Source organism: Adiantum capillus-veneris, chromosome 4 (assembly GCF_014529385.1).
Source record: "Adiantum capillus-veneris isolate H3 chromosome 4, ASM1452938v2, whole genome shotgun sequence".
In the NCBI taxonomy this organism is placed as follows: domain Eukaryota; kingdom Viridiplantae; phylum Streptophyta; class Polypodiopsida; order Polypodiales; family Pteridaceae; genus Adiantum; species Adiantum capillus-veneris.
Window position 1 is genome coordinate 76,698,830 of NC_140934.1, and position 13,296 is coordinate 76,712,125.

The 13,296-nt window shown below is 43.8% G+C and overlaps 1 protein-coding gene across 1 annotated transcript in view; it reads left to right on the plus strand.

The window, feature by feature from the left end:
* The window catches only part of LOC147459446 (Ribosomal protein S18), an 84,684-nt gene extending 71,935 nt beyond the window's left edge, over positions 1-12,749 (plus strand). The window contains exons 3-7 of the mRNA XM_086510720.1: positions 10,911-11,009; positions 11,086-11,145; positions 11,251-11,482; positions 11,566-11,598; positions 12,039-12,749. Of these exons, the coding sequence (XP_086366846.1) occupies positions 10,911-11,009; positions 11,086-11,145; positions 11,251-11,482; positions 11,566-11,598; positions 12,039-12,163 (549 nt within the window). The 3' untranslated portion in view covers positions 12,164-12,749. The remainder of the gene's footprint in view (positions 1-10,910; positions 11,010-11,085; positions 11,146-11,250; positions 11,483-11,565; positions 11,599-12,038) is intronic.
* Positions 12,750-13,296: the final 547 nt, after the last annotated feature.

The window sequence follows — 13,296 nt, forward strand, 5'->3', positions numbered from 1 at the left end:
CCGTATTGATCTTCCACGGGTGTCTTGATGCACTAAAATTACATACCCAGGCAATCTCATCCAATTAGGAATATTCAGTAGTTGGCACATCAGAATGCAACACAAATGCTCACATATGCATGTTACAAGACATAGAAACATAAAGCCGTCGATGAACACTCCTCCCGCATAACCTAAAAAGGTCCGGGCGGGGAGATATTTAACGACTCCCTCATCACTCCTCCCGCATAACCTAAAAAGATCCGAGCCGGGAGATATAGAGGCCTTTTATAACCAAACGTCCCCCAGACCGCAGCGTGCGTCGTTTGGAGGTGCTGAGAGTAACCACTGCTCAGACTTCTTAATACTCCTCCTGCATAACCATCCAGGTCTGGACCGGGAGTCACAACAACAACTATTTTACAAGCATACAACCAAACGCTCCCCAGGCATCGGCCTGCATCGTTCGAAGGTTTTCAAACATACAACAAAACGCTCCCCAGGCATCAGCCTGCGTCGTTCTGAGGTTCAAACAATACCAAAACAGTATTTCTCACTTCTCCACCTGGGAGTAGAATCACCAATCATTGAAACCAGTATTAAAACCAGAGTCAAACAATTCAAATCGGCACCAAGACAGGTTCAAAACAGATACCATCCATTTCAAACAAATTCCAAACAGGATCACCAAACAAGTTCTCAAACAGATTTCAAACTTTAAAAAAGCAATCTCGACATCAGTCGAGCTCGAAAAGTCGACTGATTTTCCATCCTGAAACCTGGACCAAAATTAGGGTTAGGTTCATTCCATAAGGTCGTAGCCGAGCACAGCATGGTCCATCAGCTCTCGAACAGACAATGTTTCTTTGGCGGCGATGGTAGTCCCAAGAGATAGCAATCACACCGAACCTCCAAGGTCATTTGATCGTGAAGAGACATCTACTGGGAGATGTCGAGAAACTTCAAGTTATAATCTGCTAGGGTTTCCATGGCAAGCATTTCAGGATACCCCACTCTGTCAGAAGATGGACTCCGAAGGAAGATGTCAGAAACCATATAACCTCGGTCTAAAATTTTCTTGAAAGCTTGCCAAGTCCTTGGAAGTGTGCGGCTTGGTAGCTATAGACATCAACATGTGCATGGCACTGCTTCTGAGAAAAACAGTGACTCGAAACAAATGTGGGATCCTTCTTTTGCAAGTGATCTTAATGTCTTATGCCCTGTAAGACATGAGCGGTGAAGACGGGAGCGCGCCCGATGCGCGATGAAGTAAGGGTGGAAGTGGCTGATACCTCAAATATAATTCAATTCCAATAGCTTTCCCTGCTCTTTTGTAGGACCGCTATGCTTTCAGAAAAGCACATGCCTGATGCTCTGATACCATTGTCACAAGACGGGCACCACGTGCCAATAGAAAAGAACAGACTGAAACATACTTTTAGCACATCAATAAATACTTAACTCAGAGAGAGAGACTACACGCGACACGGAGTGGCGGATTCCACCCCAGAGAGTATTGGCCCCAAACCTTGGCGCCCCTTTCGGTGTTTCTTTATATTGCATCAACACAGTACAAGCCAGTAATTTAGACTCTGCACCTTCTCTAGGAAGCATGCCAGAGAATGAGCCCTAGCCTCATATTTAAAGGCCCTTGGCCTGAAAAACAGTTACAGTAAAAAGCCTTTAAAACTCAAAAGCTTCTGGTCCAAAAGCAAAGCCAAAAAGCTGCCAACTTAAATCACGGAAATCTGTACAGCTTGCCACGTCATCAGCCAGCGCAAAACCTGGAAATCTCCCTGTTGTCCTTAGGGTTAGGGTTAGGGTTAGGGTTTTTGCAGTTTTAGGGTTTTTGGCAACAGAATTAGGGTTTGCAAGTTTTAGGGTTAGGGTTTCTAGAATTAGGGTTTGCAGGTTTTAGGGCTAGGGTTCCCTAGGGTTTCAGCAGTTAGGGTTTTTGGCAGAAATTAGGCTTAGGGTTTCTGCTCTCGGACAGCCACGTCATCACTTTGTGACAGTTTAAGCCCCTCGGCCACATCTGCAAGTTGGCTCCATTCTTTAGGCTTTGACACGTCAGTAGTTTGTTATAGGAAGTTTTTGCTTTATTTGCTTTATTTTTCAGGCTTTTGATTTTAAGCTTTTGGGGCTCTGCTTTTGGCATCCCTTATAAAATAAACATGTGAGTCGGGCTCCTACTTTGCAGAGCATCTGGATGCAGAGTCTGAGAGTGAGACCCGACCCACTCTTGTACTTTGAACACTGATTAAAAGAAATACCGAAAGGAGCGCCAGTCTTTGGGGCCAATATCTCTAGGCACGGAACTCCGCCGGGCTAGTGCAAATCTATTGTGAACTGTGAATTGTTTTGAAGTGGTTATTTGGTGCTGTCGTGATTGATTCTTGACTTGGAGTGTCCAAGTATGTTACAGTGATATCAGAGCACGGCCGATTTCTCTTCTAAGGGAATCCGATCCCAATTTTTTTTCCGCGGCACCTATGGCGTCACGCACCCTCTGGATTCGGAGATGCAGGCAGGGATCACAACGAAGATTCCGGTAGAGAGTATGGCCCGCCTCCGCCTACTCAGGCGGAGCAACGAGAGATGAGGCGTCGTCAATTGATCGGCGATGCAACAAAGATGATGCTCAGTTTTGCGAAGGACCCGAAATTGGCAAAATATATGAGCGAGACTTCTTTTCAGGAAGTGCACGAGCAGTGGCAGAAAACCACACCACCCCCCCCTAAACCCGCTCTCAAGAAACCTTCTGCTCACAAGAAATATTCAGAGAAGGAATTAGAAGAGGTGGTTGATGCACGGATTGCTCAGCTTTTTGACGCGCAGAACAAGCTAAAAAGCACAGCAAAAAGTAGAAGAAAGGCACTGACTTCCTGGGTTATTTGGGTCGTCAGTCGACATTTGACAAAGCAAAGAAACAGAAGAAGCGTGTTCGGCTTGAAGGAGTACCCAGTTCTTCTTCTTCTTCTTCTTTTGACAGTTCTTCTAGCTCTTCAGATTCAAGCGAAGAAGACAAAAGGCAAAAAGCGAAGCAAGAAACAACGCTTCAGAAACGGCAAGAAAAAGGCAAAGAAGTCTAAATCTCGCCTAGTGAGTGACAGTTCTATAGAGGACTCGTCTATAGATAGTTCAGACTCTGATGACGACAACTTTTATGCGAACAAGAAATTTTTTTATAAAGCCAACCAGTATGACTTTCTGGAAGATAAAAGCAAGAAAGTCCGAGAGTTTAAGGAAGGTGGACAGCCGATCAAATTTGACGCTTTTTCAGGATACAAAGATGCTTCGAAGGCTTTGTCTTTTATACAACAGTTTGACATCGCTTTCGCGGGAGGACGCTACTCAGAGCACTCCAAGATCCGAGATCACTGCTTGGAACAGAAGTCAGCTTCTATTCAGGAGTTGATGAGTCATGCAAAACGGGGCTTTGCCATTCACTCTGGTAGTCTGACCTACCCCACCGATGAGGTCATGACACAACGAGCCGAACAGACTTCAACGAATGAAAGTATAAAGAGAGAGCAACCCAGAAAAGAAGGATGCACGACCCAAGCTTACTCTTGAGGAGAGAGCTTGCTTCATCAGGGAGGGGAAGTGCTTTGGATGCGGGGAACATGGACATATTTCCGCGAAGTGCCCTAACAAGGCACTGAATGAACAAGATGAAGAAAGGCCAGAAAGTTCTAAAGCAGCTAAGAGACGTGGCAGAAAAGGCCGATAAAAAGCAGAACTGGTACCACATGGCGTGGGACCTGTACCGAATCAAATGAATGAAAGTACAAACTTTGCCGCTTTTGGGGCAAAGTGAAGGATCAGAAAGCTCTTTTGAAGGAGCCAAGGCCAACTTCTTTTCACTTGGAATTGGCGGCTCGATTTGGAACTACGCCCAACAGGTTGAGGCCACAGGCGGAGGTAGTTCGAGTGGCACGCGGACGGGATGTTGCCATCACACCGAGCATTGGTAAACTTCGTTTGCAATGACAGGGGTGTTCTGGGCATGCGAGTGAGGTTCTACTCGGAATCCCTTGACACCACAAGAACTACGCCTTGGTTGACTACCGGGCCGAGAAAGCGACTTTGACAAATGAAGGGCTCAGTGATTGTACTTGATGAACTTCAGTTTCTTTACTCATTCCTTTGGAAGAGAACTGAATGATGGATAAAGGTTGAATATGTGTTGACCTGAACAAAAGAACGCCAAGATTTTTCTTCACACTCATGCTGTTTGCTTTTTAGAGGGCCTGAAGATCATACCATTGATCTGATACCTGGAAGCACACCACCAAACCGGCCACCTTACCGTGTGAGCCGAGCACAGAATGAAGAGATTATGAACCAAGTGAAAGACCTCTTGGAAAAGGGTCTTGTCCAGCCTAGTACTTCACCGTATTGCTCTCCAGTGTTGTTGGTTTTGAAGAAAGACGGATCTTGGAGAATGTGCATCGATTATAGAGCTCTCAACAAAATCACCATCAAGAACAAATTTCTGATTCGTAGGATCGATGATATACTCGACAGATTACAAGGATCCTCGTGCTTTAGCAGGATTGATATGAAGAGTGGATATCTTCATATCAGAATCGCGCCGGGAGACGTCTACAAGACAACTTTTCGGACGACTTTTGGGTTATTTGAGTTTTTGGTGATGCCTTTTGGCTTAACCAATGCTCCTGCGACATTTAACTGGATGATGGACATGATTTTTTGAGAGTACAGACTATTTGTTGGCGCTTGCTTTGACGATATCATTGTTTTCTCCAAGAATGAGGCAGAACACAGAGATCAGTTGCTTTAGGTCTTTGAGGCATTACGCAATCACAAGTTAGTGATTAATGCAAAGAAAAGTGAAATTTTCCTATCAGAGATACACTTTTTGGGACACATTGTCTCAGCAGCGGGAGTGCAAATGGATCCAACCAAGATAGAGACTATCCGTGATTGGCCCGATTTGAAGAATGTCCATGAAGTTAGAAGCTTCTTGGAACTCTGTTCGTACTACGGGTGGTTCATTCGAAAGTTTGCAGAGGTTGCTTCCCCTTTGCATATCTTGACACAAAAAGGAGTCCCTTTCTCGTGCGGATCCACAGAGGTGGTTGCCTTTCAGACATTGAAAGAGAAATTGACTACGGGACCAGTGTTGAATTTGCTGGACTTGCTGAAGTCATTTGAAGTTTATTGTGATGCTTGTGGTCGTAGTCTGGTGCGGTCTTAATGCAAGAAGGCCATGTCATTGCTTACGAGAGCCGATTGTTCTCAAGGCCGGAGATGACAGCACAGATTTATGAGAAAGAGCTTTTGGCGGTTATCCATGCTCTTACTCAGTGGCGGCATTACCTACTCGGAGCGGATTTTACTATCTTTACAGACCATTAGATTTTGCGCTACTTCTTGTCATAGAAGCAACTTTCGGAAAAGTAGATGCGGTGGGCGAACATCTTGTCACAATTTCACTTCCAGATTGTCCATGTGCAGGGACTGAAGAATGTGGTGGCAGATGCTTTGTCTCGGAAGCCGTTGGTTCTAGCTATTTCCGCGATATAGGAGCTTCGAGGATATGATCGACTAGTATGCCACAGATACAGATTTTGCAGACGTTTTTCACACGGATACGGAATGGGGAGACATTAGAGAGATGTTCCATTTGGGATGGCTACTTGATGAGAAACCATGTTGTGCCTTACACAGCCGTTGAGGGAAAAGGTTATGACTGAATGCCACTGTTCACCTTTTACGGGTCATCGCGGCATTGCTACCACCATGAAAGGGGTAGAGAGATACTTCTTTTGGCCGAGACTCAAGAAGGATGGGGAAGAGTTTGTGCGCAGTTGCTTAGTATGCCAGAAGGTCAAGTTTGACGGGCATAAAGCATAGGGATTGTTACAGCCTTTACCCATACCCACCCGCCCTTTGGAAAGTATTGCGATGGATTTCGTTTTTGATCTCCCGAGAACACAGAGTGGTCACGATGGTATCTGGACTGTTATTGACAGATTTAGCAAACAGGCTCATTTCATTCCAGTGAAGAAAACAGTCAAGCCGGATCACTTAGCGAGAGTGTTTGTGGCCCAGATTTTGAGTTTACATGGCATGCTTGAGACGATTGTCTTTGATAGACCCCAGATTTACGAGTTTGTTTTGGAAGGCAATTTGGGAAAACATTGGCACGCGGTTGCAGTTCTCGTCGTTGTTCCACCCGCAGACTGCCCACCCGCAGACTGAAGGGCAATCTGAGATTGCCAATTCAGTGGTTTTAGATTTATTAAAGTCTTATATCTCGGATCAAAAGACTCAATGGGAAAAGTACCTACCTTTGGTGGAATTCGCCTACAATAATACGATACACTCTTCGATGGGGAAGGTGTCATTTGAGATTCTTAAAGCTGCTACGAAGGTTCCAGCGTTCCTAAGCACGAAAGATGAGATTTTTGAAGCGGATGAATATACGCGAGACTTAGATACGGCTTTTGCCAAGGTTCGCGAGACTTTGCAAAAGTCTCAAGAACGACAGAAAAAGGCAGCGGATCGCCATCGTTGCGACTTGAAATTGAAGGAGGATGATTGGGTGCTCTTACGTTTTGAGAAGGCACGCCTGAGAAAGAAAAAGAGAAAGGAGAGGCTTTTTCTAAAGCTTAGTATGCGATACTACGGACCTTTCTAGATCATTGAAAAGATAAACGATGTCTCCTTCCGACTGAAACTGCCTGATACTTGGAGGATTCACAATGCATTTCATGTGAGTCTCTTGAAACCTTTTAAAGGTGATGTGCCTGATGATGGGGAGTCTGATGAGCAACCCAAAGTGGAAGAGAACGAGGAGATCCTTGTTCCTGAACAGATTTTGGCACATAAGGATACAAAGAAAGGTAAAGTCCGAAGGCGGTTCTTGGTTAAGTTCAAGAACTATCCTGCATTGGATGCGAAGTGGATGGAGGAGGACCTAGCAGATACTCCTCAAATTGAAGCTTTACCTCGATGCTTTTGGTTTAGCGTAGTCTACTCCAAATGGAACCCAGAATTCAGCTTGGCCGAAGATCTGGTGCAGTGGGATGCACAAGAGGGGAGTCACTCCGCTCCTTTGTCAACAGATGCCTTGATTTTGATACTAAAGTCACTGATGTCTCTTTGAGCTTCTGGGATACTGAGAGCTGACAGTATTCTGCTGGATGACTTTATGAAATGGAATTCCTGATTATGATACTAATTTGTTCTTGACTTCTTTTAAGTGCAGGCACTGATAAACGAAATGATTGCAACATTTTGGTCTGATTGATGTCGAATAGACATGGTTGCAATAGGGGTTAGTCAATCGGACATCGATGAGGTCCCGATTGGATCTAGATGCCATTGCTAGCTACATTGCCAATAAATCATGGTCTAAGATCCGAATGAATGTTGAATGTCATGTGATGTCGTGTGATGTGACTGTCGATTTTGTACATGTGCTAGATGTGTGTTCCTAGTACGTAGGTACTAACAGTCAGTGTCTGCTAAGATGGTTTATGGCCTCTGTCTGTTTTGCAAGCGTAATCGAGGGCGATTACAATGCTTTCAAGAGGGGGGGATGTCACAAAGTGATGACGTGTCTGCCCGAGAGCATGCGGGAAACCCTAACCTTGACTGCTGCTGAAAACCCTAATTCTGGAAACCCTAACCTAAAACCTGCAAACCCTAAAATCTGCCAAAAACCCTAAAAACAGCAAAAACCCTAACCCTAAAAGGGCAGCAGATTGAAATCCCGAAAAAAGCGCTGACATGATGACGTGGCACCGTACGGAATCTTTCGGAAATTGCGGAGCTGCTTTTTGGTTGAATTTGCGTGGCCAGCTTTTGAATCTACGCAAACTATGAGAAAGAGAGAGAGGAAGTTTTTGCTTTATTTTTTCAGGCTTTTGATTTTAAGCTTATGGGGCTCTGCTTTTGGCATCCCTTGTGAAATAAACATGTGAGTCGGGCTCCCACTCTGCAAAGCATCTGGACGCAGAGTCTGAGAGTGAGACCCGACCCACTCTTGTACTTTGAACACTGATTAATACATAAAGAAATATCGAAAGGGGCGCCAGTCTTTGGGGCCAATATCTCTAGGCACGGAACTCCGCCGGGCTAGTGCAAATCTATTGTGAACTATGAATTGTTTTGAAGTGGTTATTTGGTGCTGTCGTGATTGATTCTTGACTTGGAGTGTCCAAGTCTGCTACACGAGGCTTCTCGGAACCATCAAGTCTTATTCTAGAACGAACGTGGTAATACGTTCGGTTCAAGTGCTTGTATAGACTTCTCCTCAGTAATAAAGTACTATTACCGGGGGGGTACCAGCCCATCTTCTGTCCCCAGTACTGTGTTGATCTTCTCACTCTCTATATCTCTCTCTCTATGCTGTGATACCAATGTAATGTGCAATGGAAGTGAATGATGGTGTATGCTTAGGATGAGTGCTCAGTTCGTGCTCAAGGTTCCTATTAATGAAGGGAAGAGAGAGTCCTCCTTTACTTTATGAGAGATTGTGCAATGGACCAAAACAAGAGAGAATGAAAATTGTGAGAGAGTGCTGAGAGAGAGAGAGAGAGAGAGAGAGAGAGAGAGAGAGAGAGAGAGAGAGAGAGAGAGAGAGAGAGAATCGACACCAGATGGGGTCCCAAACCCCCCTCCAAGGGCCCCCCTCTCTATCACTAGAGAGATACTTGCTTTAGATTGCACAAAGTTTGGTACAATGGTGAGATGCTTGGTGATCCTTGATGACGACGACGACAGTGGTGACGACGATGATGATACTTGAGAGAGATGAGGTACTGCGAGGCTGTGGCTAAATGCTGAAAACGCTAGGGGTGCTTGCTGGAATTTGCAAATGCGACGAGGCTATGGCTGATCCGCTATGTCAGTGGCGGTGATAGGCTGAAAACTGAAACGCTAATGGTATGAGGGCTGAAAACTGAAAATGCTGAGGATCTGAGGGCTGAAAACTGAATCTCTGATGATCTGCGATGATGGGGAACTGCTGGCGATGGATGAAGGGGCTGAAAAATGCTCATGGGCTGCTGGCGTTTTTGGTAGGCTGAAAATGCTGATGCAAGGCTGAATGAAAACGCTAGTACTGTTGGAAACGCCAGGTGCTGGTCCTGCTGGTACTTGAGAGGCTCTTCTACTGCTCCTCCGCCTTCTCCTAGCGCCCAAGGGGCCACTCTTATAGGTGCCAAATGCTGGGTCGAGCAGCTACCAGATCAGCCCCACGATTCATAAAAAAGCCCAAAGGTCACTAATTAAGTGAGTGCCTTCTAAGAGGTGGTTCCCATGCGCGGTTAGAGGCGGTTCACATGTGGTTGAAAGCTTATTCTTGGGCTAGTGCTTATGCTTATGTTCTAATGGATTGTGAAATCGGAGGGTATGCAACTACTCTTAAGTGCCTTAACGTGCATGTCCTGCAAATAGGCTCGTAAGGGTGCCACAACATTTCCTACACTGACCTAAACCAAGTAGGAGTTACAGCTTGTCCACATGCACATCGGGTTAGATGTGCACATGACATGCAGGAGCATTTTTAAAGCCCGAACGGCATCATAAAAAACGCACTACAATTTGAAGAACGTTTTGAACGCGACGGCCTTATGTACCTATCTAGGATCCTGATTTGATGGTATTCGCTCTTAAGATCGATCCTATTAAAGCAAATAAAATTTTGCAACGTGTTGAGTATATCATCGATCTTTGGATATTGGAAACTTGTTCTTGATGGTGATTTTGTTGAGAGCCTTGTGGTCTATGTACATTGATCTGTCCTTCTTTTGAAGAAAAAGCATTTTGAACAAAAAAGGGGGAAGAATTATATTGCTTCAAACCCTTCGCTAAGAGCTCATTCACTAGGGTCGTTATCTCTTCGTGTTGTGTTGGGCTAACCTTGTATGGGGGCTCATTGGAAGGTGAACTCCACAACACAAGGTCTATGGTGGGGTTTTCCAGTCTTTCATGAGGGAGCTTTCCGGCTCTTCGAGAAGACTCTTCTCGAAAAACAATCTTAATAAGACTTCAGAAAATTCAAACACTAAGAATTCAACTTAAATACATTAAACTGTATTTAGATGAATCCCTTTCTCTGACAAAGATCCAGTAAGCAAAAAGGTTTGGTTTTATCAATTTAAAAACTGTAGAAGCAGCTATAAGAGGGACAGACTGCCCTTTGGGTTTTACATCAATGAGGTCCTTCCGCCAATTCTTCAAGTCACGTTTCTTAGCTGGAGAGTCCACAGTGACACGGTTCGTGTGGTGCTAGGGCATGCCAAAGGATGATGTGAAAGTTCTCTTGTCCAACATACCCTTGAACAGGGGAATGAAGTTTGTCGATCAATGTTGTCAATGCAACCTTATGTCCTGGTGCTGCCAAAGTGGCATCCATCTGAGGTCCCATCTCCTCAGGCTTCACTCCCAATCATGCCATACATCGTATGCATCCTAATGCAACCTGCATTACACCCAAGAAGCCTATTGTTTCTTCTTGGTGTTGTCAAAGTGAACGTAATGAACTACGTTGACATATGTAAAATGACTACACACACAAAACGTTTCTTATGACAATGGTCCGCATCAGTACCTACGCTTATGCCCTTGTGTGCTGTTCTTGATCTTGCTTTTCTACGCATGTGCCAATGGCTTGGCCCATTTGTGCTTATGATAGTGCACATACTTTTGTTTCTCTATTTGTATCTGTATCATTGTATGGTAGTTAGGTGTGTGAGCCACACAATGTTGTCTAGGGCTTCTCAATAGAAATTTGTGCCACGTGTCTTTTTCCTCTCTTTGAAATTGTCTCTGTGGAGAGTTTTATGGGGTTTTGAAATGAGGCTGTATGTCACTTCTTTTCTCAATTTACTCGTTCTTTATTGCTGTCATATTTATTTTGGCTGTGGCAAATTTCTGGCTCATTTTTGTAGGAACTTGATGTGACACGACCTTTGCCACCTCGGAAAAGAGAGGAGAGGGCCAAAGAAGAAATATCTGTACAAGAGGCTATTGACAAAGCAGACTTTAGGGTAAGTTTCTTCATTTTTGGTGCTATTGCCCGTGCATCAAATCTTATAAATTGTTTTGTTGGTCTTTGTTTTGAAGAATGTAAGGTTCTTGACAAAGTTTATTGATGAGACTGGATATATCATAGCCCGAAAGGAGGTATGGATTATAATTTTTTTCATTGGAGACTGCTGGTTGAAAGAAATCTTCATTTTTTGAAAATTTTTAAAGAGTGCTTATAAGTTTGATGGGTGCTGTTTGTAGTTCACCATGCGAAACAAGTCTCATAACAGAGTCGTCAGAGCTATAAAGACGGCAAGGTTTTTTGGCTTGATGCCCTATACCAACATGGGACGGCCCAAATTTGTCTTTAATGAACCCTTTGATGAGTTTTCTGAGTTTTACTCAACTGATGAGGATGAAAATGTCCCACCGACAGGATGGAATACCCAGGGCCGCTTCAATAATACGGGCCGTAGAGATGGCAGGAATTTTGGTCAGGGACGGGGAGGCTTCAATGGCCAAAATACGTGGCGAGGGAGGCCTTGATAGCCAAAATTTGTGACAACTGCATTGAAGCACCGGGGCCAAATTACTGGAAACATTTTAAAGGTGCTTCCAGTTTTACGAGCAATTCGATGTGTAACGATTTTCACATTGGTGTCGTTAATGCTGGTGATGTCAGTAAGTAGCTTAGTGTTTAGGATCAGTTCGAAAATGAGTTGCAGACATGTACAACATGATCCTCGGAAATGTCCTAGGTCTGAGTGTCCACACACATGTAGTTGTGAAATGAGTGTACAGGCAGGAATTTTTGCATGCTATAGTGCAGGAGCGTTCAAAATAGCAGATTTCTTAGGATTTGTGTTGAATTGGTTTTTTGGCAAACTGCCAGAGTGCTTTTTTTTTTTGGTGGGCTCTTCTGTTGTTCTCTAATGCAGAGAAGTGCTACTTCATGACACATGTTAATTAACCAACATCATTTCCAGATAAACAGTTCCTCTGCTTTGTGTGGTGATTTTGAATTTTAAATGGTATCTTGTGCTTTATAGGAAGACCGAATTGTCAGAGCCGCCCATTTGTGGCAAAAGCAACCTATCTTTATAGGCAGACTGATTTGCCAGAACCACCCATTTACGCCAAAAAGATCTTTTTGCATGAAGCTGGTACCGGATAGGGGACTTGCTAGCGATGGATACTCAATGAAAGTTGTATTTTATCAAGAATGCGTTTCACTGACAGACGATTAGATGCTTTTTTTTGGTGAAAAGTCAAGATAGCAATCTGGTATCGAAATAATTGAAATATATGTAGCTGCGGTTAGCTAACCTAACACAATCTTGCAGTGATTTTACCTTGCTTGGTCTGGATCTGTTTTTGAAAAGCCGCGTTTTGAAGATGTACCTAGTATTTTCTTCAACTACTGTAAGATATCTGGCTTGCTTGGTTATTTTTATGACAAGAAAACCCTGGATTCTCTTTTGGATATCTTACAAACCCTTCTGCAGCCTTTTTGATATGGAATATAAGCGGGAAATGACATGCAGCATTCTACTAAATTTGAACTCATTGGCCCATTTGGTTGAAGTTGTCATCTAGAAGGGATGATATGTGATAATGCAGCCTCGCAATAAATAAGCAACATGCCAAATGAATTAAATGCCATATGTCATGTGCCTTGATAGCCTCATGCCCGGAAGTTCTTGTTCTACAGGTATATGATCAGGTGATTTTTCAAATATCAAGGAAGGATGATTTCATGATAGGGATGTCGAGTTGGATATCTATGTGTGTGTGTGTGTGTGTGTGTGTGAGAGAGAGAGAGAGAGAGAGAGAGAGAGAGAGAGAGTCATTTGTTGAGATGGCATGGGATTAGGCGGACAAGCTAGATTGCTATTGTGTACGTGAAAAAATAAGCTTGTCTGTCGAACGCAGGCATGTCCATCACAATAGCTTCTTGATAAAACATCTTTACAAGAGGAACTCATTTGTATTACTTTTTTATAGGATCAAACAGATGGTTTCAACTCTTTGCAAGTGACATGGGTTATCTCATACAAGTCCTGCCTTGTGAACAAAAATGTCAAAATGTGCAAATAATTTTGGACAATGTTTGATCAACAAAAGCTGGTGAGAAAATGAAAGGATTAAGAAAAAGAAAGTCATTATAAAAATTTGATCAAGTATACTATAAACTCTTTCTCGGGACCTTTCTTGGATCATACCACAAACAGTTTCTTGGCTTTGTTTGCAACCTTTCATAGTTCATGCTTCCTCCTCAAGAGCAAGGGCTAGGCAAGGACGTGTGTC